The sequence below is a fragment of the Ascaphus truei genome, chromosome 3, assembly GCF_040206685.1.
Source record: "Ascaphus truei isolate aAscTru1 chromosome 3, aAscTru1.hap1, whole genome shotgun sequence".
In the NCBI taxonomy this organism is placed as follows: domain Eukaryota; kingdom Metazoa; phylum Chordata; class Amphibia; order Anura; family Ascaphidae; genus Ascaphus; species Ascaphus truei.
This window is the reverse complement of record NC_134485.1, coordinates 208,896,838-208,922,318: the sequence shown is the minus strand read 5'-3', so window position 1 is coordinate 208,922,318 and position 25,481 is coordinate 208,896,838. Positions and strand designations below refer to the sequence as shown.

General features: G+C 44.1%; 1 protein-coding gene across 2 annotated transcripts in view; it reads right to left on the bottom strand.

Annotated features, from left to right (window-relative positions):
* ZZEF1 (zinc finger ZZ-type and EF-hand domain containing 1) overlaps positions 1 to 25,020 on the bottom strand; it is a 114,971-nt gene extending 89,951 nt beyond the window's left edge. For both annotated transcript variants that reach the window (XM_075589988.1, XM_075589989.1), the window contains exons 1-2: positions 24,541 to 25,020; positions 19,210 to 19,354 (exon numbers count right to left, since the gene is read on the bottom strand). In XM_075589988.1, the coding sequence (XP_075446103.1) occupies positions 19,210 to 19,354; positions 24,541 to 24,918 (523 nt within the window). In that variant the 5' untranslated portion in view covers positions 24,919 to 25,020. The remainder of the gene's footprint in view (positions 1 to 19,209; positions 19,355 to 24,540) is intronic.
* Positions 25,021 to 25,481: the final 461 nt, after the last annotated feature.

Here is a 25,481-nt window from a genome sequence, read left to right as displayed (position 1 = left end):
GTCCATCACCAGTGCGGGGGCGGGGCTTATACCGCACGTCAGCAGGGAGCCTGGCCGAACACACCCGTTGTGCGTCAGAGCGAGGGTCGGGGTCAGAATCCGCGGAAGGGGGATCAGCCCGCGCAAGTTCCGCGAGCGAGTACTGGGACCACGAGACCGCGCCTCCTGAGTGTCCGTCACGGAAGGCATGTTGGGGTGAGGAGACGGTTTGCGACCACCAGGATGGCGAATCCTAACAGTAAGACACTCAAGCCATGGGCGTTGAACTTGACCACCCATGTTGCATTGTATGTGAGCTAATGCACCTAAGGTGCCATTTGCAAGCCCGTCACATAGATCCACATTAGTATTGACGAGGCAGGGCTTTCCAATGACCTGGGGAATTCGTACAGTAATCCTCCGGTATCAAGTACAGACATTTTATATAGTTTTTGGCGAACGTGTGCTTCTTGCTATGCGTTTCTACAACAAACAAAGATATCTTGGGCGGTAAAAAGCACTTTGTCCATGGCAGCATTCAAAATAAATTGGTTGTAGGTGTTGACCGGATTATTGCGAGGCGTATTCCGTTGGGACATACAGTCAGCTTCTTCCTTGGTGAAGAAACGCAATTCAATTAGTTGTTGCACATCCATTTTCTGATTCCATTACCAATTTTAGTTAGAACTGTTGAAAAGGCAACGTTTGATTGACGCATACTGTAGCTTTATCTTAGCTCATAATATTTAAGTCCATGCCATAGAGTGTGACCCGCAATACGCCGTTTTATCTGCTTATATATGGGGGTTGCGCGAACCGGAGGTAACTGACGCAAGTCACCAATTAGAAAGACGCTTTCACCACCACTGTTGGTTTCAACATCTCCAGTTCTGTGTTAGTCGGCCATTTAATTGAGACAATAACTCGGCACCTATCATACCGACTTAAATCGATGATGACTCGCACGTATTTGAAGAGCATTCGATATTGTTGATAAACTTCAATGGACAGTGACAACATTTCGAGAAATAGATATCTTGAGAGCGGTGTGCACAGTAGTACCATCAATCGCCACGGCAGCTTTACCGGACGTGGCACGTAACGTAAGAATTGCAATATCCGTATGTGTTAGTGAAGCGATTGTAGATGTCCATCAAAATGCATATTACAAAAGTTTTACCACAGCCCGGATTCAGTTAGAAATATTTGAAGCGGTTCCTGATCTGTAGATAGTAGGCTCCAAATTGCATGCATTAATAGCCCTTTCTGTTTTTCATTTGCCATTTGCATTAGTTAGCATAATTCTCACTATTTTTTTTTTGCAATAGCACCAAGTTTGTCCAGCGTGGTGAGCTTAAGACTGGCATTCATTTCACTTTTTGGATGATCATAAAACTGTTGGAATGCATTGTGTTCTTGTTGTAATCTAGTGACTAAGTTCTGCAAGTCACCTCCGCATGCCTCGTCGGGATCGGCATTGCCGTCATCGCGGCACATCTCTTTGCAGATGTCCATTGTTTTGCAAATGTCTAAGTCCGATTCGTAGAGCTTGCGGTGCCCTAAAATGAGCTCTTTATTCTCATCGTAGATTGATAGAAATGTCATCTCTGATAGAATCTCCGTCTCCTCCTTTCTAAATGGTATGTGTAGAGTGACCATTTCGCGCTTGTATTCGTCGAGATCTACATCAGCCAAATAGCAAAGATAAAATAAAAAATATTCTACAATAGCGTATTATGCGTGGATACTGTAGTTTCTTATATAGTCCTTTGACTGTACATATGTAATTGTCAACAAAATATCAAAGAGGTATCGTCTAAATTTTCCGGCATTTTATCATACTGGTCAACCAGTTCTCTTTCCAAATGTCGGCGGATTCAGAGAAGTTCTCCTCGTTCATCTCGTCGGATTTACTCACTCGCTATCGCTCGATGGGCCGCACAGTGGGAATGTAAACGACGACCACTGAGACATGGGTTGGCGCAGCAAATACCAGGCGGCTTCTTGGCTTGTGATTTCAATGGTGTTTAGCATATCAATGCTTAGCTTCCTTTTGATTTCATTGAAATCTGGATGTTCGTTCATGATCGTAATGATGTGTCATAAGTTACTAATACCTCAGTTTGTCTTGTTAACATATTCAACAACATATGCAGAACAAGAGTATTCCTCCGTTATAAAAATCGGCTGTCAGTGTTTGATTTTAGAAACTTAAAGACGAAGGTATTGAATGGATTATGCCACTTATCATTTGGTTGCTGTAAGAAATTGGGGAACACATCCTTTGCGACATGTTCCTTCCTTACCTGCATTACCGCAGACCTCTGCTCTGGCACCAGTGCGTGTGTGCAACCCCGCTCTGTTTACAGAGCACGCAGCTCTTCTAATGTGCCACGGAGCTTGGCTCCGCCCCCTCAGATGCACCGCCATGAAGATGTGCACCGCTCCCCAGCTGCGAGTCAAGTGTTCTATTAGAGCACTTGTCTCCTAGACTATCCGTGTCTCCACAGAGGCCGCACCTCCGTTCCGCCTCTTGTCTCTGATATCCTTTATATGCCTTGCTCATTCACTCCTGCTTTGCTGAGCATAACTGGTTGTAGCCTTGAGCTCCTGCGTTTTGTTGTGCCTTGCTTCCTTGTTCTGTGTTTTTCCCTGCAGCTTGATTCTTTGTGTACCGACCTGGCTTGAACTTGGAACCTCCTTGGATACTGACCCCGGCTACCTTCTACCCTGCGGACCTCTCTAACCCAGACCAAGGCTATATGGATCAAGACTACGCATACCTCTCCAACCCAGACCACGGCTATACAGATAACTACAATTCTAATCTCTCCAGCTCCAGATCACGGCTAACGGACTTTACTACTCTAACTTCTCCAACCCAAGACTCTGGCAAGTATCTGATAAACCCAATCCAGATCCGGCTACACTGACAATTCGCCTGCAGGCACGCTTCCGCTGCTGTGAGTGCGTGGTTTAATACCTTCCCACCTCAGTACTGGGGTCGTGTATTGCTCGTGGGCAGCGCAAGCATTACAGTTGTCTTTTTAGGAAAACTTTTGGTCGTTTAATGGCTGCTCTCAGTACATCCAAATAATACTCGTATGACTGAATATAATTTGTCTTAAAGAAGGTTTCTGTTGGTGCGATTGTTGAGCTCTAGATGTTGCCAATTTTTTTTTGTAATGGAGCTGCGTATTTAGTTTGGCATCCGTCCGTCTTGAGCATTGGCAGTAATATAGTTGAAGTTGTATCCTGATGCATTGCTTGCTGTTGCAGGGTACATGCAACCACACGCAGGGTTTCTTGATAAGGCTTATTTATTGAGCCTTTAAAAATACAGCACACAAAAACAAAATAGCTTCTTTTCAGCATTCAAAAACAAAACAGCTCAAACATGTATCTTGAAAACAGACCTTAAATCAAGCTGTTCTCTCTCCAGAGTGTCAGGGTATCTCCCTGCTTCAGACAGAAAAAGACAGACCTTATAGCAGTAATCTACTTCAGCAGTTCAGTCCTCTTTCTTGACCAGCTAGGCTGCATTTGTGTACAGCCTGGGGGTTTTAAAATACCTTGATGAGGCAGCTGGTATCAGTCTAATTAAGCAGCCCTCTCACCTGAAACGTAACCTCGTCACTGCTGCACTGCAAAACTAAAACATAGGCCTGCCAGGTATATGGCTGGTGACGTCTATTCACCCTGTCACACTTGCCGATATAGAAATGAGCTGGTCTATCATGGCAATGGTGTCTGCTTTGTTGGCACCGAGTGGGTCTTTTGGAGCGTTATTTAGTCAAAGTAGAATGTGAGCATGTGGACTGCCACGATGTTGAAATTCTACAGTATACTTTTAAAAGTAGTTAACCATATGGAAATGTCCAAAGGGGCTCGTAACATGGACGTATACCTGTTTAAATAAAGCTGCATCAGAGCTCTGAGGAATCCAGCAGGGAGCTGGTTAATTGCAGCCAGTCAATTAACCAGGCTCCACCTGGCTAATCAGAGCTCTAGAAATGCCTCCTGTGGGAAACTGCAGAGAGAGAATCCTTAGCACACAACAGGGTTGACACGAGGAGAAGATGATGTCTTGAGCACAAAGGCTGTGCTGACAACAAGACACACTAAGAACAGACTTATGTTCCTGAGAGCAGCAGGACTGCAACAACTGCATCTGGAGGAATCAGAGACGCCGCAACAGCACAGCCAGATAAGACTTTCTTATGTATTGTTCCCGGATAAATATATTATATATGTTTTTTGACTTGGAACTGGCTTATCCAGGCAGTCATTGATAGGGCATATACTGTCTATTTAGTCTCCAAAGTGGAGTAGGTGTTTGTTTATTTTTGTATGCTGCACAGTGTTTAAAGGGACAGGCTCAAGAAAGGCAGGTTTTAATTTCACCCAAATCGGTCCCCATTAGTGTACCTCTGCACACATCTTTTTGACTGCAGAATGTTCATAATGACAAAGAAGTTTATTGAAGTACATAGCACAAATGACTTCAAAAAATAAGGAAGCCTTCGGCATGAAATGTAAATTAGCTGCGATGTCCTCGCTAATTTCGATACCGTTATTCTGGAACTTGTACAGCATTTGAAGTAAGAGAGGCCAGCCAATTTCATTTGCGCTTAGAGTCAAAAACATTGTTGGTTTACCGAGTTGTCTTATCATAGCGAACAGATCCCGCTTCCGTTGAGCCCAGTAGTAGGCCGAGTTTGGAATGGTGTGTAGAAAGGCAACGTTGTTTTCGATGCAGCTGTTGATGTATTCTTTTGATTGAACTTGGGTTAGCTTAGTGTCTTTACCAATGTATTTAAATGCAACGGTAAGAGTCTTGGAGTTCTTAATCTTGTCATTTTCATAGCTACATAAAGCAGAGTATATGGAGTGACGGGGCGTCTATCCAAATGTCTCAGTCCGCTTGTTGCCATCATGAATGGTGTTAAACGTAAATTGTCATGAACATTTCGGAAATGGCCAAGACAAATGCTTGGAAAGGATAGTTCCTTGGCGTGTTCGCAAACAACAAACTCAGTGGTGTGTTCATTTCTCCAGGTGTAATGCGGAAATACTTGTCGCCGCTCCATAACAACAATCTGCTGTTGTGCAACAAGACTTTCTTCGATTGGTATACTTTCACTCATTTTGTCTTTGTGTATTTCAAATCTCTATTTCATTGTGATTGAAGGATTGATCTATTGTAATTTCATAGAGACGATAAAGTGGGGTTTGTAGCAGATACTCTAGCCAAATTATAACTACTCGTTTTTGAACCAACCCCATCAAGTAGCTTGACTTGTGTATTTTCTTACGCTTGATGTGAACGTTAACGCAGAGGTCGTCATCAATATTTCTTGGCAAACGATTTACCATGGTACTCTCTAAGACAGGAACATGTATTATTTGCCCTAGAATACCATACTGGCCATATGCGTGTCTGAAGCATCTGATCTGCATAATGGTATACGTGGTGATATGTCTCTCTGTTACGAAGTCCAATTTGAGTAAATGCACTGGCACCTGTGGGTAAACAAAGCCATTTGACGTGAATAATGGCTTGTATATTGTATATTGAAATTGTAAGGGATCGGGGGGCACGCCTGCACAACGTGCCCCCTCCTCACTCACCCCTGTCCCCGCAGTTGTCGCTGCCTCGGTTCTCCATCCTGCTCCGGCACTGGCAGGTCCCTCCTTCCCCATGTCGGCCGGGTCCCGCTTGGGCCTCGCATGCCAGCCCAACAGCATTACAGAGCGCTCGCGGACCCGCCCTTGTGGGCGGTCTCCTGCTCCTGTCCCCGCCCCCAGCCATCGCGGGACGCCGTGCAACATGCTCAAGCAGCGCAACCACCCCTAAGCCTCCCCCTTGGTCCTTCTCCGTATCCCTGCAGCTCTGGGGACGCATCTCCACTCCTCCCCTTCTCCCATTGGCCTTTGCTCTGCATTTAGTCCCTGTCCCCGCATTCAGTCAGTGCTCAGCATAATCATCTATAGCTTTGTGCTGTCTGGTTCTGTGCTTGGCTCTTTTGTGTTTTCCAGTCTCCTTGTTCCTGACCTGGCCTGGCTACGTACCCTCTCTGGACCTTGACCCCTGGCTTCGGACTCGACTACGCTTCCCTCTCTTCTCCTCGGACTCAGCAAACAGACACTCACTATGTGGCTCTCTCTACTCCCAGACCATTGGCTTACGGGCTCGACTTCGCTTCCTCTGGAACCCAGGGTCCGGCAAGTACCCGACTAACCTTTCTCTACAGCCCAAGACCCGGTTACGCTCAATACCACACTCCGGGCACGCCCCCGCTGCTGCGGGTATGTGGGTTCTCCCTTCTCCACTTCAGTACCGGGTTCTCGTCAGGTTTGCGGGCAGCACGAGCGTTACAGAAATCCATAAAAGATGGCAAATAACAGAGCCAAAGTTGGTCAAGAATGTTCGTTCAACTGTTCGACAATGCGAATTGCGATGTAAATTGTAATCGACGTAAGGCAATGTATCGTCTGGTTCTGTTTCATCCATTACGGACATTATAACCTTTTGGCCAAAGGGTTTAACTAAATGACCCTTACTCATGAGCAGATAAGCACTGAAGTATTGTGCTATATGTTGTGTCATTTTGTATGTTGCGCTGGCCTTTCTGTTTTTATCGTCTGGTTTGGTTTCATCCATTACTGATGGATTAGTGGTGGTACTGGTGGATGGAGCACAGCTAGTAGAAGGCATACACGAATGTAATGGTCCATGCTGTTCCAATGGTAGGTGTATTTGTTTATTGCGTTGTCTCCATTCTCTGTTACGTTGTAGTTGAGTTTTAGGTGGTTTACATGCTTTCATTTGTGCTCGATACTCTCTAGCTCTTTCAGCGTTTGTCTTAGTTATTATGAAGTATGATATTTATGTATCTGTATATTTCTTTTGGCGCAATTGTTGTTTGTATTTGTGTTATTCTGCTTGCACGTAATGAGCAAATGAAAAATAATGGTACTGTGGTATTTTTGCATATAAAAGTACAAATAGTCTGTTAGCTTTGCTTATGAAAGAACAGGTACTGTGGCAGGTTTCTATATCAAAGTAGTGTGTTTCAGATTTTGATATAAAAGTAGTGGTACTGTGTTAGGTTTTTGTAAGAAAATTGCTGCCATTGTGTCAGGTTTGGATATAAAAGTTGTTGTACTGTGTGAGGTTTCAATACCTTATAAAATGACAGGTACTGTGGCAGGTTTATATATCCAAGTAGGGTTACTGTGTGAGATGTTGATATAAAAGTAGTAGTACGGTGTAAGCTTTATGAAAGTACTGTTACTGTGACAGTTTGACTTCTAAAAGTACAGCTTCTGTGTCAGGTCAATAGTTGGGTCTTTGAAGATGTGTGTGTTTGTTCCATGTGATTTCTAAGTAGTTAAATACTGGGCCCAGAGTAATGCTTGACCCAAACTAAACACAATATACTTTTTAAGGTAATAGTAAGTGCAGAAATAGGTGTCCAATGTTGTGCTATTGTATGTCACATTTATATATTGTAACACATAGGCTACAAATCAGCCGCGAGGGTGTAGCTCTGAAGGTCAGAGGCCGTGCCCCGAGCTCTCCCTCTTCACTCTGCTGTGTGGGACGACAGTAACCACCTGATTGTTATGAAACTCAAGTGGGGGTGTGGCTATCGCAGGCACCGGAGCCCGAGTGTCTATATGTGGGTACAGTGACTCAGACTGTATATTGAGTTGCGGTGGAGGAGCACCGAGCCCGAACACTGAAACCCCAGAGCCGACTTTCTCCGGATTGAAATCAGTGTTGACGGTGACCAGAAGGGACTCCTGCAGTTACGTCAAGCGTGATGACTTAATGTGGGGGCGTGGCTAGGTCAGAGCCCGAGTATGTGAATACAGCAGTGATTCCAAACTTTTTTTTGTTTGGAGCAACACTTGGAACTATTTTGAAAAATCTCGGCTGATACATATTAGGGTCGACAGGAGAAAATCACAACATTTCACACCTCACGAGCCCCCACTATTTCCCACCCTCTACCCATGTATTTCTCTCCCCTCCGTCTCACCCACTCTCCTCCCCCTCCCGCCTCGCATGTATTTCTTCCCTGCATCTCACTCTTACTCCCTCACTCACTCCTACCTTCCGTCAATTACACCACTCTCACTCAATCTCCCCATCACGGGAGACCAGGCAATTACATCTTTATACCGGGATCATATCAGTGAGCAAAACAAGATGAAATAAATTGTACTTTTATTCACTTAAAATAGGCAAACACACAATGTTACACAAAATACAGGCAAAAAGCACACTTACGTTGGACTGGGGTAACAAAATTACACTCTACTAGGTGCAGGGACTTCAACATCCAGAAGTTTACCCTCAATAGTCATGGAACTGCAAAGATTCCAGGCAGATTTTGCTGAAGCAGAGCCTTGCCTCATTCTTGCTGGAAACTGGAAAAACTTTAGATTCTTGAGAGAATCTAAAAAACTTGGGAGAAATCTGAGAACTTGGGAACTGCCAAATCTGAGCTGCGTAAGAGTTTTTAAAACCTCTCAGTTTCATTCACAGAATTCAGGAGCGTGTGAAATTTCTCAAGCAACCAATCTGAGAAAACCCAGTATCAAAAAACAGGGTTTCTTAAACATCTGACTGAACCCAGGGGCAGGTGAAATATGGCCTCTGCCCTTGGTTCCCTTCCTGCCACCCGCGGTGACAGGTCTCCGGCCCGGCTGGGGAAACAGCTTGAAATGTAAATCGTGTCTCTTGATCTGAGGATGTGGACACTACTTAGCTATCCTGCCCAAATGGTCCTCACACCTCCAAGTGAGACAGAGTGGCACCAGCTTGGTACAATGCAAAAGCATATGTTTCAATACACTTTGCTAATAACATATACCTTACACTCTGCAAAACCTGACTTACATTTAAATAAAAACCTCTCAACTTTAGTACCTAGCTGGAGTACCCCTTGAACCCCTATGTTACCTAGGGATCCCCGCAGCTACAGGAACACTTTTATATCCCTGTGTACAAAGCATACATGTACTTAACACACATAATAAAATATACGCTATAACAATCCCAAGTCTTTCTGGTTATGGGGAATCGAAGAAGAAACTGCACGTCATTTCCCCCTAGCCATATTCTCCCCACACACACACTTTATAATAAACTTTGTACTGATTCTAAGAATCCCCTCACAACCTTAGATGATTGGAGTACCTCAGAACCCCTATACCAGGTTCAGGGTGACCTGGGCATTAAAGGAGTATCCCCCTTAACCTAGGGACCTCCTGACTGTGTCAGGGACACCTCACATTCCTATGCCCCTTTTACCTTTCTCATCTGTGCTGAAGCAGGGAAACCCTGTGGTGAGTCGCACAAGTGTTTTCAAGGGGGGATATTACAGGGAAGATGTGTCTACATGCATTCGACCTGATTCCTGGGTATATTTTTAGGGGAACCAACCATTCTGGGCCCTGTTTAGATAGACAATCTGCCAACACTTTCCCCGCAAACCCTCTCCTTGAAACTCATACCACAGCCATCTCTGCTTGCTGGCACTCTTGGAAAGGTAAAAACACATAAAATACTTTAATACCACACAATTACAGGTTATACATATACAACACTGGGTTCAAGAGTTGACCCTCTATAAACCCAATACACTGATCAGGGGTAGCCAAACGGGCCCCTGACGAAGCCGTAAAGGAGAAAAGCGTAGGGCGTGTTGATTTTAGTGTACGAGAGTCTGCAGGAGTGAGAAGACACACTTCTATCTTGTGTGTACTACCGGCACCTGTGACGTCACGAGCAGGAGTGCGGGACGGAGTCACGTCATCAAACCGCACAGAAACATCGGAGGTGCACTGTAACGGGAGCTTTGTGACAGGCTATTAATAATACACAAATATATATATATATATCTGGGTTGAACTGGGACGAGACTTAGATATGATAAAATGTAATTTATTCCTTGATAAAGGTGAACACACAAAATATACAAATAACAGGCAAAATATGGACACTTACTTAAAGATGGAAATGATGAAACAGTCACATCTGGACTGGCAGTTCATACAGCAATCTTCATCATCCCAAGACACGAAAAGCCATGAAAAGACCTTGCATGCAGACATTGCATAGCATTTCTCTCAGCAATCAAGATGGTATAGAAGAACACAGGATAAAGGGTGGACAACCGTTTATAAACCTTTTGTAACCCTATCCTTAACATTAAGTACAGGTGATTGGTTTTCAATTACCTGTAGCCACTCACTAACATGGGAACACATTTTGATACATGCCCCCAGATAGTTGGCACATGCTCAGTTGGGCTCTGGGGTCTCATTTCTGCAGCCCCACATTTGCATCAGGAATGCCAGCCAGTCTACTAAATGGAAATTCTGGCAGGATACCCTTTGTTGTGAGGTGTTAAATGGGACACTTATAGACTGCTCTGGTTTGAGTAATCTCCGCCCTCCTGTAAACAGTGTAGGTGATAAACTCCTTTGAACAGCACTTAAATTCTAGACATTGGGGCGCTTTCCTTGACCATCTGCTACAATATGGCCAAAGGAATTCCCTCTGGTTTCTGTCCCTACCTTGGGACACAGTATTAAAGCTAAAACACAAACGTATTAAAATATCCGGTTCCGTTGGGTCCAGCAGGTCCAAACTTCCCAGTTTTCAATGCCGGAACTGGGACACCCTATGGTCCAATTTGCGACTTGCTACGACCTTCGGAACCGGAGTTACACAAATACACTTTAAACCGTTTTTCATTTTTATACAAAAATTCCTCTGTAAATTAAATCACAGTTTTTCACTAAATCCCCATTGAAAACAACGGTCTTCGCCGCCATAGACTTTCAATGGCAAACCGCCGCCGCTGGCGTCAATGGGATTTTTCCGCCATTGAAGTCTATGGGAAAAGTCCCGAACTTTCAAGGGGGTCCATACTCCGTCGGGTTGGTCCAAGAGGGTCAAGGATGGTTCTGCGGCGATGCCGCAGCAGTGACTACAGGTACCCCAAACCCTGGCCCTCTGGATCCTCCGGAACCGGAGATATGGATTCTTACTTTTCAGCTTTTCACACTTAGACGTTTTCTTGAGCTGTTATAACCCCACACCGCAATACATAAAAAATACCCCGCCCCCGCCTCATCATCCTCATATGTCCACCCCCCTGCATCTCAAATTACTACACACACCCCCCTAGATCTCACATCTCCCTCCCCTGGAACTGCTCCACGGTTGGGAATCACCGGGATACAGTGAGTCACATTTTTTTGCTGCGTAGCCTGTGTGAGATCTGTTTATTCAAAGGGAGGGAGTGGAGTTTCAGTGTAGTGAGGAATGTTTTGGTGACGGGGGGTTCGGGTCATAATAGATCGCTGTTGGCAGGTTGTGATGGGGAAGGCAGGCTAATTTTTGGTGCTTTTGGAGCGACCGTGGTTGCGCGCGTGCGCGAACATGCGTGGGACGTTGAGTGGGAATGTAGGCTAGGCATGAGAAATGCTATGGTTTCACTTATGAGGAAGTGTGGGCGTGTGGCAAGCGTGAGCGGTCACGTGCAATATTGTAATGCCATCTATATGAGCGATGTTACTGCTGTAACATTAGGCAACATGCGAGAGCGCGAGTACATGTGCATGCGTGTCTACTTGTGCAGGCGCCAGCGCACGCATGATGACATTTTCATCTCCCCCAACTAGCAAAGAATGAGAAATGAATCTCTTTATGGTGCTTCTAAATCCAGGATTGTACAATGATGGCAATATAGCCTAGGAGTCTGGGGTATAGTAGGTCAATGAAAAAATGTGTGTATATGTGACAGGGTATATAGCTCACCATATAAAGCCCAACATGGACAGAAAAAATGTAACCACTCTTAAAAATGAAACCACATGGAAGCCCTTATATAAAGGGACTCCCAGTGCAATCACTATGTGGAGGGAAAGTATCCTGAACCATAGGCTGGAGCCCTGCAAATACCCTATAGTCACAGTCACAATAAACATATTAAAGAGTAAATAACTCACATTGTAGACCCCTTCTGCTCCATAACAGCGTGCATCCGTTCCGTTTTGTAGATAAAGTATGCGTGGAAAGATGGTGGAGCACTGCAAAAAATAGGGCTGGAGGCCGATCCGTGAGAAATAAAAATGCTTTAATCAAAATGCATGGTAGCAAAAGCTTTTTTGCAGTGCTCCACCATCTTTCCACGCATACTTTATCTCCCCCAACTAGTTTAGCAGGCAGCTGGTGCGCGCGTTGTCGTGTGCGCCCTACTTCCATTTTTTCGTCTCCATCAAGGAGATTTGTTCCATCAAAATTCACTTGGTGCCACCAAAGAAGTTTCATTTCAAAAAGCGATCCTCCTAGGAGAAGAAATCTCAGCAGAACAAGCTGCACATATCAGCACCTGCCACAGACTGAGACGCCCCCTAAACCTCACATACAGTTGTAATCGTTAACCTTGTAAATATTGTAACCTGCCCCATTATACATGCACTCGCAACATCAAAATCTCATTCAGTCATAAATGTGTGTAGTATGGCAGCAGAGAGGTTAACCTCCTTTCTAAAAGAACTTTTTATTTCTGGCAATGCAGGCCGGTGTTATAAAACGTTACGTGTCCATACCTTAAAGCAGCGGTATGCAACCTTTTTTCCCCTCTTGGTGCGCCCCTAATCACAGTGCTCAGTTGACGAAGCACCATTATAACAGGACAGGCAGTCACAGAAGAGACAGCCACAGAAGAGGCACACACAAGACAGGACAAATACACACAGGACAGACGCACAGAGCTTAAACTCTCTACTGCCCATGCGGCTTCCTCCTGCTTGGCCACACTCCCAGCCTCCTGATTGGCTGCTGCTGCTGGGTAATGCAGCCAAATAGGGGGGAGGAAACTGCTCAGCCCCCCTAGCAACTTCCCTGCTCTGAGAGATCAGGGAAATCCAGTGGAACCCTTCTGCTCCTCTCACGGAACCCCTTGGTACCGCTGAACCCGGTTGGGAAACACCACTACTCTAATACCTATATTTATCACCCTGTCCATGTTCTGCTTTTAAATAACTATTGTCACTCCCAACATCCCTTTCCCAGAACCTCTGCTTGTACCTCTGGGAAATTACATATTCTAATTAGCAAGTTAATACCACATACAAGTTCTAATACAAAATGGAGTTTAAATCACAGGAGTCATTCTACAGCCATGTTTTTACTGAACATAAAATATATCTACGTGTAGTGTGGACATTGCTTTATACTGTGTGCATCCTAACAACATCACTTTAACAATTATGGAATTTGTGAAGTTAAGACATTTGAAATATATTTTAGTTGCTTTAAAACTGCAGTGGTTCATTTTTTATTTGGGATATAGATTAAAGTAACTGAATGTGAATGAAACACGTGTGGAATTTATGCATATTAAAATGTAAAAACATCAATGCTAACAAAAAAACATGCAAGTTAAATTACAAATGGTATTTAAAATGCTAAATAAATGTATTCAAATAGATTAAAAGGAAGTCTATAAAAAAGGAAAACAAACTGAGAATCACCAAATGGCAACAATATAAATAATTGTATGCGGAAATAAACAGTGTATTTGCGGTCAGCTGCACTGCTCCACATGTTCACTAATATGGGTTCCGGACTGGAATTTCCATCCGTAAGCAGAGGGGCGCAGCGTAAAGCCCGGCCCATAACCTAGAGGTCGATGGTTTGAAACCGTCCTCAGCTGTTTTTTGCTTTATTAAATTTTTTTTAATTAAAATGTTATCTATTTTATTCACTATAGTTTAACAATACATGAAAGAATGCATTAATAAGGGCCAGTTATTTAAGTAATAATCCCAAAAGAATAGGGCATTACTGGCCAATAATGCCCTGGCCGGAAGAATTTAAGGCTCGAGGCGCAGCCGAGGGACTTTAACCCAGCCAGGGCATTATTGGCCAGTAATGCCCTGTACTGAGGGGATATTACTATTAAAGGCTAAATGTAGGCTTTTGTTCATAAAAATAGACACTTTTGTATAGTTATATAGATTTTTTTATTAAAATAAAATGGTAAATACATTAAAGCACCTCTATATACACTTACACTGCAGCTATCTATATCCACACACTGCCGAGGCCCCCTGTGTACACACACACACAAACACCACAACTGCTGCTACTACACACAAACTCTGTAGCTACATCCAAACTCTGCTACACACAACACAACAGCACCACACACACACTGCAGCTCTACAAACACACACAAGCTGCTGCCACACATTCACACAAATTATGCAGCCACACACACACACTAGGCACAAACTGCAGCTACAAACACACTCAACTGTGTCTGTGGAGCTGTGTTCACGAAGGGAGGGGGAGGAGTCACTGCCTGGCTGCTGCTTCCTGACCAATCCCCTGCCCTGTCTCAGAGCTGTTCTAACAAAAGAAAAGCTGACTGGCTAGAAATTCCAGGCATTACTAAATGAATAATGCCCGGAATTGTAACCAATCAATCAGAGAGCAGGAATTTCAATAATGCCCGGAATTTTACAGCTTTAACCTATTATGACCCATAATGCCCGGTTCTGAGGGGATTATTACTATTATAGCTCAAATGCATACATGTGGGTTTTTTTTGTTTTGTTTTTTTGCAACACATTTTTCATTAAAAAAAAATTAGATACACTTCTGTAATTATATTGATGGTTAGAAACATACTCTACATTTTCTTGTGCTTTTACTATACTTGTTTATTGAAAGGAAATTGTAAATACACTGGACACACACACAGGAGACAGGGGGGGGGGGGCAGTCAGTCACAAGAGAGAGGTGGGCAGACAGGCACAGGAGACAGAGGGGGGGGGGTGTCATCACAGAGTCACAGGAGACAGACCCCCCACCCCAAAGGCAGATACACCTAGAGGAACATAATGTGTTCTTGGATCTCATTTTCATGACCCCTCAAAAGGACATTTCTATGGTAGTGTAGCTTATATATTTCAAATATGACCTACGCTGTCAAGCTGCACCAACATTTGGGGTTTCCCCCCCTATCCCCCACTCTCCCCCCCTCCACAAACCGGAACTAAACACCAGTAACTAAAAGGATAATAAGTATCTGAACCGGGCGACCCCTAGAAGTAAAGATAGCACCAATCAGGTGCGCAGTATTTTAAAAAAAATTTAAAGCACTGCTTATTGTGAGTAGCAGCAGCTTTGTTTCATTTTCTTACGGTAACAACTGAACTGTTTTTTGGGCTTGGTTTCAAACAGCAAAAGTACAAAAGCACCAATAGAATTAAAGCTGCAGTTCAGTCAATATCCTGCATGTGTGTTTTTTTTAATAAATCAGTTCTGTAGTAAGAAAAAATACTTTTAGCATTTTCTGTTTTTAAAAAAACAACTTTGAAAGACCAATTTTCTTGTATTCTATTTTAACAGCCATTTGCTAAGGCACTGCCCCTTCATGTCCTGTCACAAGCCCTGGCACACCCCTTTGTCAGCCCTGCCCTCCCTCTAGCACGTGTCAGTGCAGGAGTGCTCATGAATATTCATGAGCTTCCACTGACAGACAAGCAGATTATAAACAAATCCCAGCTTTTAATATGTCACCAAATTTCGACCTATCAATACATGGAGAACGAATTGACCGGCAGCTATACAGTTCTTTAGGTAATTAGAGATTGCCCACATGAAACTATTGAAGTAAAAAAAAAAATGTAAAAAAAAAAAAAAAAAAAAAAAAAAAAAAAGACTGAACTGCAGCTTTAACACCTTCAGCACCAGAGTGAACTGCCATGCATTGCATAGCTTGCAAAATCACCTGCATAGCGGCATCTAAAACTTTTGCTTCCAAAGCAATGAGTGGCCCCTATGGCAACAAAAAGGGGGTTTATTGCTTAGTCACCACTAACATATGTTTCCCCTGGTTAGCAAAACTGGTTCTGGTTACAGGAGTGGCGTGGTCAGAGGGTGTAACTAGACAAGCACATTAATAAGTTATCACTGTGACAAGTGACAGGACAATATGTTGGCCAGAGCTCATAGCAACAAAATGCCAAACCAAGCACACTGCACAGACCTAGAAACGCGCCAGGATACGGATACCGTTGCCATTTTACTGCAGAATAAACCAGAGACAGTTTGGCAGGGGGAGGGTGAGGAATGGCACACTGTATATAGGTGTATTTTGCTGCCAAACACAAATCGAGAAAAAGATGGACGCAGTTAAAAAGGGAAATAACTGCCAAAGTAAATGAGAATATGTCTTTCTAAACTTCTCCGTAGATTGCACATTACACACGTTTAAAATCAGTAAGCACTGAAACCATCATTGTACAGGGAAGGAGTTGAATATTTGTGAAAAGTTAGCAAAAAGTACATTTTACTAACAAAATAACAGAGAAAGGGCGATTTTGCTAAAATGAGTATATTTACTTAGAGCAGCTTTAACTCCATGCTTCATAAAAAAATTGCCTAAAATGGTCCCCCCCCCCTCCGTCCCCCCCGGGGTGTGCCGTGGTCTAGCAGGTACGCCCTCCATATTTTCTATGCTCCGGCAACAGGTAAAATAAGTACCCGAGTAACAGGATGGTGATGGTGGCGGGGCCAGCACTCGGCCCAGCAACCAGCAGAAGAGCTGAAACATCATCGGGAGACGTCACAGCTTTGCATTGGTGACCCTGCAGCCATATCTGTGGTCCCGCAACCAGACAACCAGACAACTCATTCAGATTAGTATGATATATTTTGTATAATTTGATATGCTGCACATTTGTTTTGTACTGCACATATGGATCACTTGCTGTTTCTTTCACTTTTGTTTTCAGCAGTGTCTTGGTCTCTATCGATTGTGTTGTCTTGAAACTGCAGTGACAGCACAAGTTTCTTCCGTCATCACAATAGCATCTTTTTTGCACCCTTAGTGTTTTTGAGTAGGTAGTTTGTTTCGTGATTTTAATCCTTGAGAAATGTTTCGGTGGGAACCAAAATATCGGTCCAAATAAAAGGTTTTCACTTTGCCATTAAGGAATGTCTATACTTTGTTATACATTATGGACTGATCTGTTAGAGGGGTCAAGTAGAGTATTTGTGCACCCGCACGATTAGTTTTTGACTGCTTGAAGCGACATTGTGTCTACACAAACAGTATAATTGTTTTGGGGTTTTTTTGTTTTTGTTGTTTTATTTACAGTGACTAGCTCTTTAAATGAGCAATGCCCCCAAACGTTTGCCAATACTTGCAAGGAAACACAAAGATGGCTGCGTGGTCACCCAAACGGAAGCTGCAATGTCATCTCACGATGTCACAGATTTCTTCTGGTTGTCGGAGTGAACCTGACCCCAAGGACCATATTGTTTCTCCTGCACAGAACCCAGTGGGTCCTGATCACGTGGAGTGCCACAGTACAGCTCTAATGGACTAGTTTCAAATAATGTGTGTGACGGTGAAGGGGTTAACCAGGCTCACTAATAAAGATCAAGCCCACTTGGTTACCCCTGATCCATGTTTTGAAGTCCTAGAGTGTCAGCTCCTGGACCTGACTGTCGTACATGCATTGCTGTGACTGTGTGCAAATTATGCAACAATAAAGATTTTTTATGTTTGTTCCTTTCCCAAGGTGCTAGGACCAGGAGATTTCTAGGCGGGAAGTTTCAGGGTGAGTTTGTCAGAGAAAGTCTTTACAGAATGTGGCTATGTATCGGGGGTCCAGAGTTATTGGATACCCCAAAAACCTATCCAGGAATCAAGTGAGATTCTCGGGTATATTAAAGCACATTGCTTCGGTCAAACTCTAATCCTGGGAACGTTATTGCAGCTCACCACCAGGGTTCCTGCTTCAGCACAGACGGGACAGGTAAATGGGACATGAGGGGTTAATGTATCCCTGCAACCTACACAGGGTCTCGAGTATAAAGGGGGGTTGCCCGGGTAGATGCCCAGCTATGTTATAACGCTATAAGGGCTAGTGTGGCCAGATATAAGGTTAATAGGGAGTATATTCATCTTATTCTATCCCTGACACCAGAGAGAGAAACTTCTACAGTTTTACACAAAACAGACGCAGGGAAAAGTAAATTTTATTAAAGGTTTACATTAATACGTATATATGCTGTAACCTGATAATGAACTGTGGAGTAAATATGAAAGTCCCCAAGGTTTATATTTTTATTAAAGTAATGTTCAGAGGGGGTCATCCAGTATGGATACAAATCCAATTGCATGGGAGACAGAGTGGCTACTCCGCCTACTAAGTTTCAAAGGCAATCGAGGATATGGAAGTGTTAAACCATTTGTTAGCAAGGAGGGGTAAAGGAAGAGCCATCCTGGCATGTCACTTGCCCCAGACTTTAGTGCATTGAGCCTGCGGGGGGCTTAGAATAGTATGTGAGCCCGCCCCCCCAACAAAAAATGAGAAATGCTTTATTGGATTCAATGACTGTATTCTATGTGTTTTGCGCATTCGTACTCAATGTATCTGTATATGTCCCCTGTTTGTTTCCAATAAAGGAAAAAGATAGTTAAAAAAAAAAAAAAAAAAAAAGAATAGTATGTGAGCAAGATGGCGATCTGCGTACATGCCCTCTTACTTTTCTGAAGCCATAGGTGCCAGCTTTCACAAACCTGGCAAAAAGTGTAATTAGTCAGTGATGAAATTCCCACGCCAGGGGTTGGTGGGACTGCCTGTCACAAAGTGTGTAAGACAGCTAGCCACCATCCCAGAGGTGGGTTTCAATGTGTTTATATGTGTGTTCCAAGAATTCCAAGCTCTGAGTAAGTCATCTAAGTTTCTCAGAGGCCAAGTGTCCAGTTACAGGTCTCCAGCAGGAAGAGGCTACTTGAAGAAAAAGATGCCTGGATTATTTTGCTGTTTGTTTTGCAACTAGGAAAGGTAGTTGTGTTACCCCAGATTCCGAAAGTAAGTGTGTCTTTCATCTGTATTTTGTGAAATATTGTGTGTTTGCCTATTTAAGTGAATAAATTACAATTTATTTCATCACTTGTTTTGCTCAATGAAATGATCCGGGTAAAAGGGTGTATTTTGCCATGTCTCCCGTGACAATGTGGGAAAATAAATATATGCCATACAAAAATCGAGCATCACTGCTGCTTCAATACACCATTTCAATGAAATTTTACACAGCTGCAGAGACAAATAACTTCTCATGATCACCAACTTATACCACGGTATGAAAATAAAAAGAGAGAGCGTGCGGCGTACCTGGGGTGAGAGAGCAAGCCTGCAGCTGTCGGATAACGTGACTCAGCTCTCCTTGAAGATTTGCACCGCTGGAGGTCTTGATGGCTTCCAACATGCTCTCCAAGTCTACCACCTCGTCTCCTTCAACATCAAACTGTGCAAAGGCCTGAAAATCATGCCAGTGGTTATTCCCAGGGGGAAATGTGTGACAGCGCAAGGAAAAAAATCAATAAGTATATGAACTAAGCACATGAGCACACTTAGTGCATCACATTTTAGCTGCCAAGATTCCTTTTCAGTCTGTCTAGTTTGTAACTGAACACCGGCTTCAAAATGTAGAATCACTGGCCGAGCTCAAACGGATGAACTCCAAAAAAATAAAGTTGGGCTGGAACATGCTTGGGGAACATGAGATGTGTGGATGCACTTTTGAGAGCTTTGTGCGCTGGTGTTTCTGGTCCATTTGGGGAAATCAATATGGCGCCATCCAAGCCTTCCTCCCACTGGCCAATAGGAAGCTACAATGTAATCAAAGTATGACATTGCAGTTCCCGAGCGGATTCCCCCAGCAGCCATCTTCGATTTGATTTTAACAGCACATTAAAAAAAAAAATTTTTGGACCATTTCATATTGTAAGCTTTACTCTATGTATGAATTCTTATGGGGCTTTTGAACCAAAATATGACACTGGCTTTGCAGGAACTTATTTTTGTAGGTTTTAATTCATATTAAAGCAGTTCTCTGGCACTTGAGGGGCCCCATGATGTAGGGGGGGGGGTTCTACTATATGTGCTTTCTGCACATTTTCCACGGGATATTGTGAGAAAGCGATCTGTTCACCTCATCAAGGATGTCGCGATCACATACAATGTTATATAGAAAGAAGTCCTCCTTGGCGCTGGAATCCTGGTGTTGCTGGCGTTATTCTCCGATGGGTATATGGAACAAACAACAACAAGAGTGCATATCAATAAATATATGATGTGTATATTCACCTCTATGTGCACTTCTGGGCGTGATGCTTACACCCTATAGGTGAAGATGTTAACCTTTAAGATCTTTTGTGGGTGTTAAGACCAATGTGCACACCTACACCAAAGTGCAGAGATGACTATAGATAGTGAATGATGGATTATAATTTAGCTTCTGAATAATTCAGATCTTCTTCTGTAGGGATACAGCAACCTCACAAGCCCTATAATAAAACAATAGAAAAGACCATAGGGCAATATCGTTGGAACAACTTTGCTATAAAACATATATAAAAACTGTTGGAATATCACTCACGAATTCCCTGTGTAGTTGAAGCGGTGTGAACATTCAGGCCGTCACCAGCCCCTTTTATCTCCGCTCTCCAGGTGCTATGTACCCTCTGCTAGGTGTCCCGTCTCATCCGTCTCACCAGGTGTAGTTTTGGGGATAATGGTATACTAGCGGTGGAGCAAACACACTGTACTTCCGTGATCACACTCGGGCTACAACGCTGACAGTCACGTGGTCCACGTGCGCGCTCCTAGGTTCCGCCTTCTATTCCCTTCTGCTCCGTGTATGTCCGCTATGACGCGGATCTCGCTGAGGGAACTTGCTGAGGGCTCCTTACCAACTCCTGGCTGATGCAGTCAGTTGAATGTTATTCCTGCACATGCGCAATCCATGCCCCTGACGAAGATAACAGGAGTGTTTGAAACGCGTAGAGCGGAGTGCGCATGTGCGGGAATAACATTCAACTGACTGCATCAGCCAGGAGTTGGTAAGGAGCCATCCGCAAGTTCCCTCAGCGAGATCCGCGTCATAGCGGACATTCACAGAGCGGAAGGGAATAGAAGGAGGAACCTAGGAGCGTGCACGTGGACCACGAGACTGTCAGCGTTGTAGCCCGAGCGCGATCACGGAAGTACAGTGTGTTTGCTCCACCGCTAGTATACCATTATCCCCAAAACTACACCTGGTGAGACGGATGAGACGGGACACCTAGCAGAGGGTACATACCACCTGGAGAGCGGAGATAAAAGGGGCTGGTGACGGCCTAAATGTTCACACCGCTTCAACTACACAGGGAATTCGTGAGTGATATTCCAACAGTTTTGATATATGTTTTATAGCAAAGTTGTTCCAACGATATTGCCCTATGGTCTTTTCTATTGTTTTATTATAGGGCTTGTGAGGTTGCTGTATCCCTACAGAAGAAGATCTGAATTATTCAGAAGCTAAATTATAATCCATCATTCACTATCTATACTATAGTCATCTCTGCACTTTGGTGTAGGTGTGCACATTGGTCTTAACACCCACAAAAGATCTTAAAGGTTAACATCTTCACCTATAGGGTGTAAGCATCACGCCCAGAAGTGCACAGAGAGGTGAATATACGCATCATATATGTAGTCATTGATATGCACTCTTGTTGTTGTTTGTTCCATATACCCATCGGAGAGTAACGCCAGCAACACCAGGATTCCAGCGCCAAGGAGGACTTTTTTCTATATAACATTTCAGAAGGTCATCTTTGAACTGACCTTCAAGTCATCTGGGCTGCAGGACTCTGGGCAATATATATATTTGGTATTGTATCCAATATTGTGATATACTGCAAGGAATTTACTTTTGAGCACTAACGTGGTGTTTAACATTACACATAAAATTTCATGATGTGCTCTGATGCCACGTCCCCACTGGCACTCAAACGGATTAAACAGATCATTTGTTTACTGCGATGCAAAGTGAGACTGCACCTTTAATATTATCTTATAATAATATAGCCTATCCACTGCAAAAATAGGCGATTGATATCCACATGACTACATCCAATGGACTACATGCCAGGTGCAATCAAGGTTGATCCTCATGCACACTGAAAAGCAAATGTTACCTATACCAGACGTGCCAAAGGCAAAGTTTAAAGTACAGGGCAGGGTCGACTCTGGATTATCTTTATAATGTCGTGCAAATGATTTTTTATCAACGGGTCTTCCTGTTCATTCCCAGCCATATAATGAACTGAACTTGAAACAGGAGTAGACCTGTGGGGTTAAAGGACTTCATTTGGAAGTAGAGAGAGAATTCAGAAAGAGGAAATATGTATTCGGCTTTGACCGGAAAAAAATTTAAATAAACAAAGAGTAGGAGTGTGCCGAGATTAAACTCCGTCATCCTTACAGTGTTTCCCAAATATAAAAAAAGCTTTACATGACTTACAAGGGTGTAATTATTTTGCAGTGGTTTATTATTCAGGTGGATAATGTTATATCTACAAGCAAAAATGCCATAAATAGGGTCTGTCTGATATTTTGCATCCTTCATTTTGAACAATACTTTCAATATTCGCTGGATAATCTTTCACGTTGAGATACACTATTCTCTGGACTACTTTTCTTGAAACTGCTGCTTCACAGGTTTGGAAGTCTTTAAGACCTTTTTCCATGGCCCAATTACAGTAGCTACACTGTTCACAATGAAACTGATCAGGTGTATTTATACATGACACTTAATGATTGTTATGTGCATTTAAAAAAAAAAAACAGATTAAAATAGAAGGCTGTTCTACCATACTTTAGCGTTGCAAAATGCTCATCTCCAACCAGAAGTTACAGGCATACCCCGCTTTAAGTACACTCACTTTAAGTACACTCGCGAGTAAGTACATATCGCCCAATAGGCAAACGGCAGCTCACGCATGCGCCGGTCATCACGTCCTTAACAGCAATACCGGCTCCCTACCTGTACCGAAGCTGTGCGCAAGCAGGGAGACTATAGAGCCTGTTACAAATGCGTTATTTACATCAGTTATGCATGTATATAACGATTGCAGTACAGTACATGCATCAATAAGTGGGGAAAAGGTAGTTCTTCACTTTAAGTACATTTTCGCTTTACATACATGCTCCGGTCCCATTGCGTATGTTAATGCGGGGTATGCCTGTATACATTGTTCTACCCAAGTGTGCTTGATGACCAGCTAAACATTTGTTGTTCAATCAACAGCCAAAGAGAGATTTAGGACAAAGCCAATACTTTTAATTTAACCACTTTGTTGGGGCCTCAGACAGGACGGGGTTAAAAAGGTGCACCCATAACTTATTCTTGCCAAGATTTCCTATACTGCAAAAACAAGGACAATTCAAAGCAGCCTGAGGCGCTGAGTGACTAGGAATGTACATTTCCGGGTCGGTGCTAGTTTTAGTTTTATGCTGGGTAATGAAGAGAATTTACTGTTTTTGAAAAGGCAGCAGGTGTTTTGTCGTCATTGCTTCAGTTGTTTTAATAGTGTGTGGATAATAAGAGATAGGCTTCTCTCTGTAATGACTGGGGGGGGGGGTAATTAATTATTATAATGATCTAAATCAGTGTTTCCCAACCCTTTTTACTTTGTGCACCCGGTTACAAAAATATTTGTTACACTAACCCAATGAATAAATCTTATTGCCTACTCGTCAGACTGTAATTAAAAAAAACTTTGTGACCGATCCCAGGCAGTATCCGGAGCTCATGAGGGGAACACGCTTAATAAGGCCCCAAACTACACCTCAGTGTGTGCAGACAGTGTGGGTGGTATAGCTGTCAATCACAGCAGGGGCTTCCAAAGTCATGTCCCACAATGCCAAAGTGCACATTGGGGCCTTTCTAATGGCAGTCCCCACACAGACTCAGGAACTCACTGTTACCTGGGATCCACCAATACATGGTTTTTTTTTGGTGGACACCTTGCAAACCTTTAGGGGGTCCCAGAACCCCCGGTTGGGAATCACCGATCTACATAATGAGTGATGGTCTGTAAAGAGCGTATCAGATGGTCACTAGGTTTGCAAGTCAGGCTCATTGTGATAATTATGAAGGTTCCCTTTGACAAAACTGTACAAGGATCCGCAGCAATGATGTTCCCAGAAATGCATTTAAAAATGATGCTTGTAAGATAAGCTTGTGATGACCATGTAGTATGTTTTTGGCATGTGTCCGCGCAGCATTAGGTGGGATGGTCCTAGTACTGTGGTACCCAGAACAACGTTTGCTTCTATAATGTCACCAATAATTGTGGTTTCCAGTATTAGAGTTGTGATGCTCCCAATATTATTAGCTCGTGAGAAGCTCCCAGTAACAAAATCAATGAAACCATTTAAAATACAGTTATTTTACACTACCAGTAATATTTTATGATCTAAAACTAAATTTAGTCCAGACCTAAATTTTAGATTAGAACATCAGTATTATTATTGATAAGGTCACAAGTAATTATATCCCCATATTATTAGTCTGTAATATACCACCCCGGTGTAATAATTCTATATATAGAGACACACACACACGTATACAGAGACAGACACACAGAGACACAGGCACCCCGGTGGGTAGGTTACCTCCTCGCACTCCTCCCGGCCGCTGGACTTGCTCTCCAGCATCTCTATGAACTGCTCCCGGCTCAGCACCTCCTCCCCGCGGCTCAGCCTCTCCTCCAGCCAGCGCAGCAGGGCGGTGTGGTGCCGGGACACCACCGACTCCAGGGCCCCGACCTCCCGCAGCCGGGCCGCCGCCTCCCGCAGCCGGGCATGCTCCAGCAGCACCCCGGCGCAGGGCGGCAGCAGCGGCGGCGGCGGGGAGGAGGAGGAGGCCGGTCCGGGGGCTCCGGGCTGTGCCGGGCCTGGAGGTGTCCCCGCCGGCTCCGCTGCCCCGGGCTCCTGCTCCATCGCCGGCTGCTCCTCGTCGTCCTCTTCCCCGCTGCCCAGCACGTTCCCCATGATGATGGCGGCGGCGGCGCAGAGCAGCGCTGAGTGTCCGGGGGCCTGTGTGCCCCGGCCGCCCTGTCCTACCCCAGCTAAGGCCCGCCCCGGGTACAGCACCGCCCCTCACTGACACAGCTCACTATCCCCCTCACACTGACACCTGCTGTCACACCGACACATCGCCACACCCGCTACCGCCTCTCACACAACTGAACTCACACTCATACTGTACATCTGCACTCACACTCATCTGCTACCACCTCTCACACTCGTCTACTACCACCTCTCACACTCATCTGCTACCACCTCTCACTCGTCTGCACTCACTCATCTGCTATCACCTCACACATCTGCACTCACACTCATCTGCTACCACCTCTCACTCATCTGCACTCACACACATCTGCTATCACCTCTCACACATCTGCACTCACACTCATCTGCTACCACCTCTCACACATCTGCACTCACACTCATCTGCTACCACCTCTCACACATCTGCACTCACCCTCATCTGCTATCACCTCTTACATATCTGCACTCACACTCATCTGCTACCACCTCTCACACATCTGCAC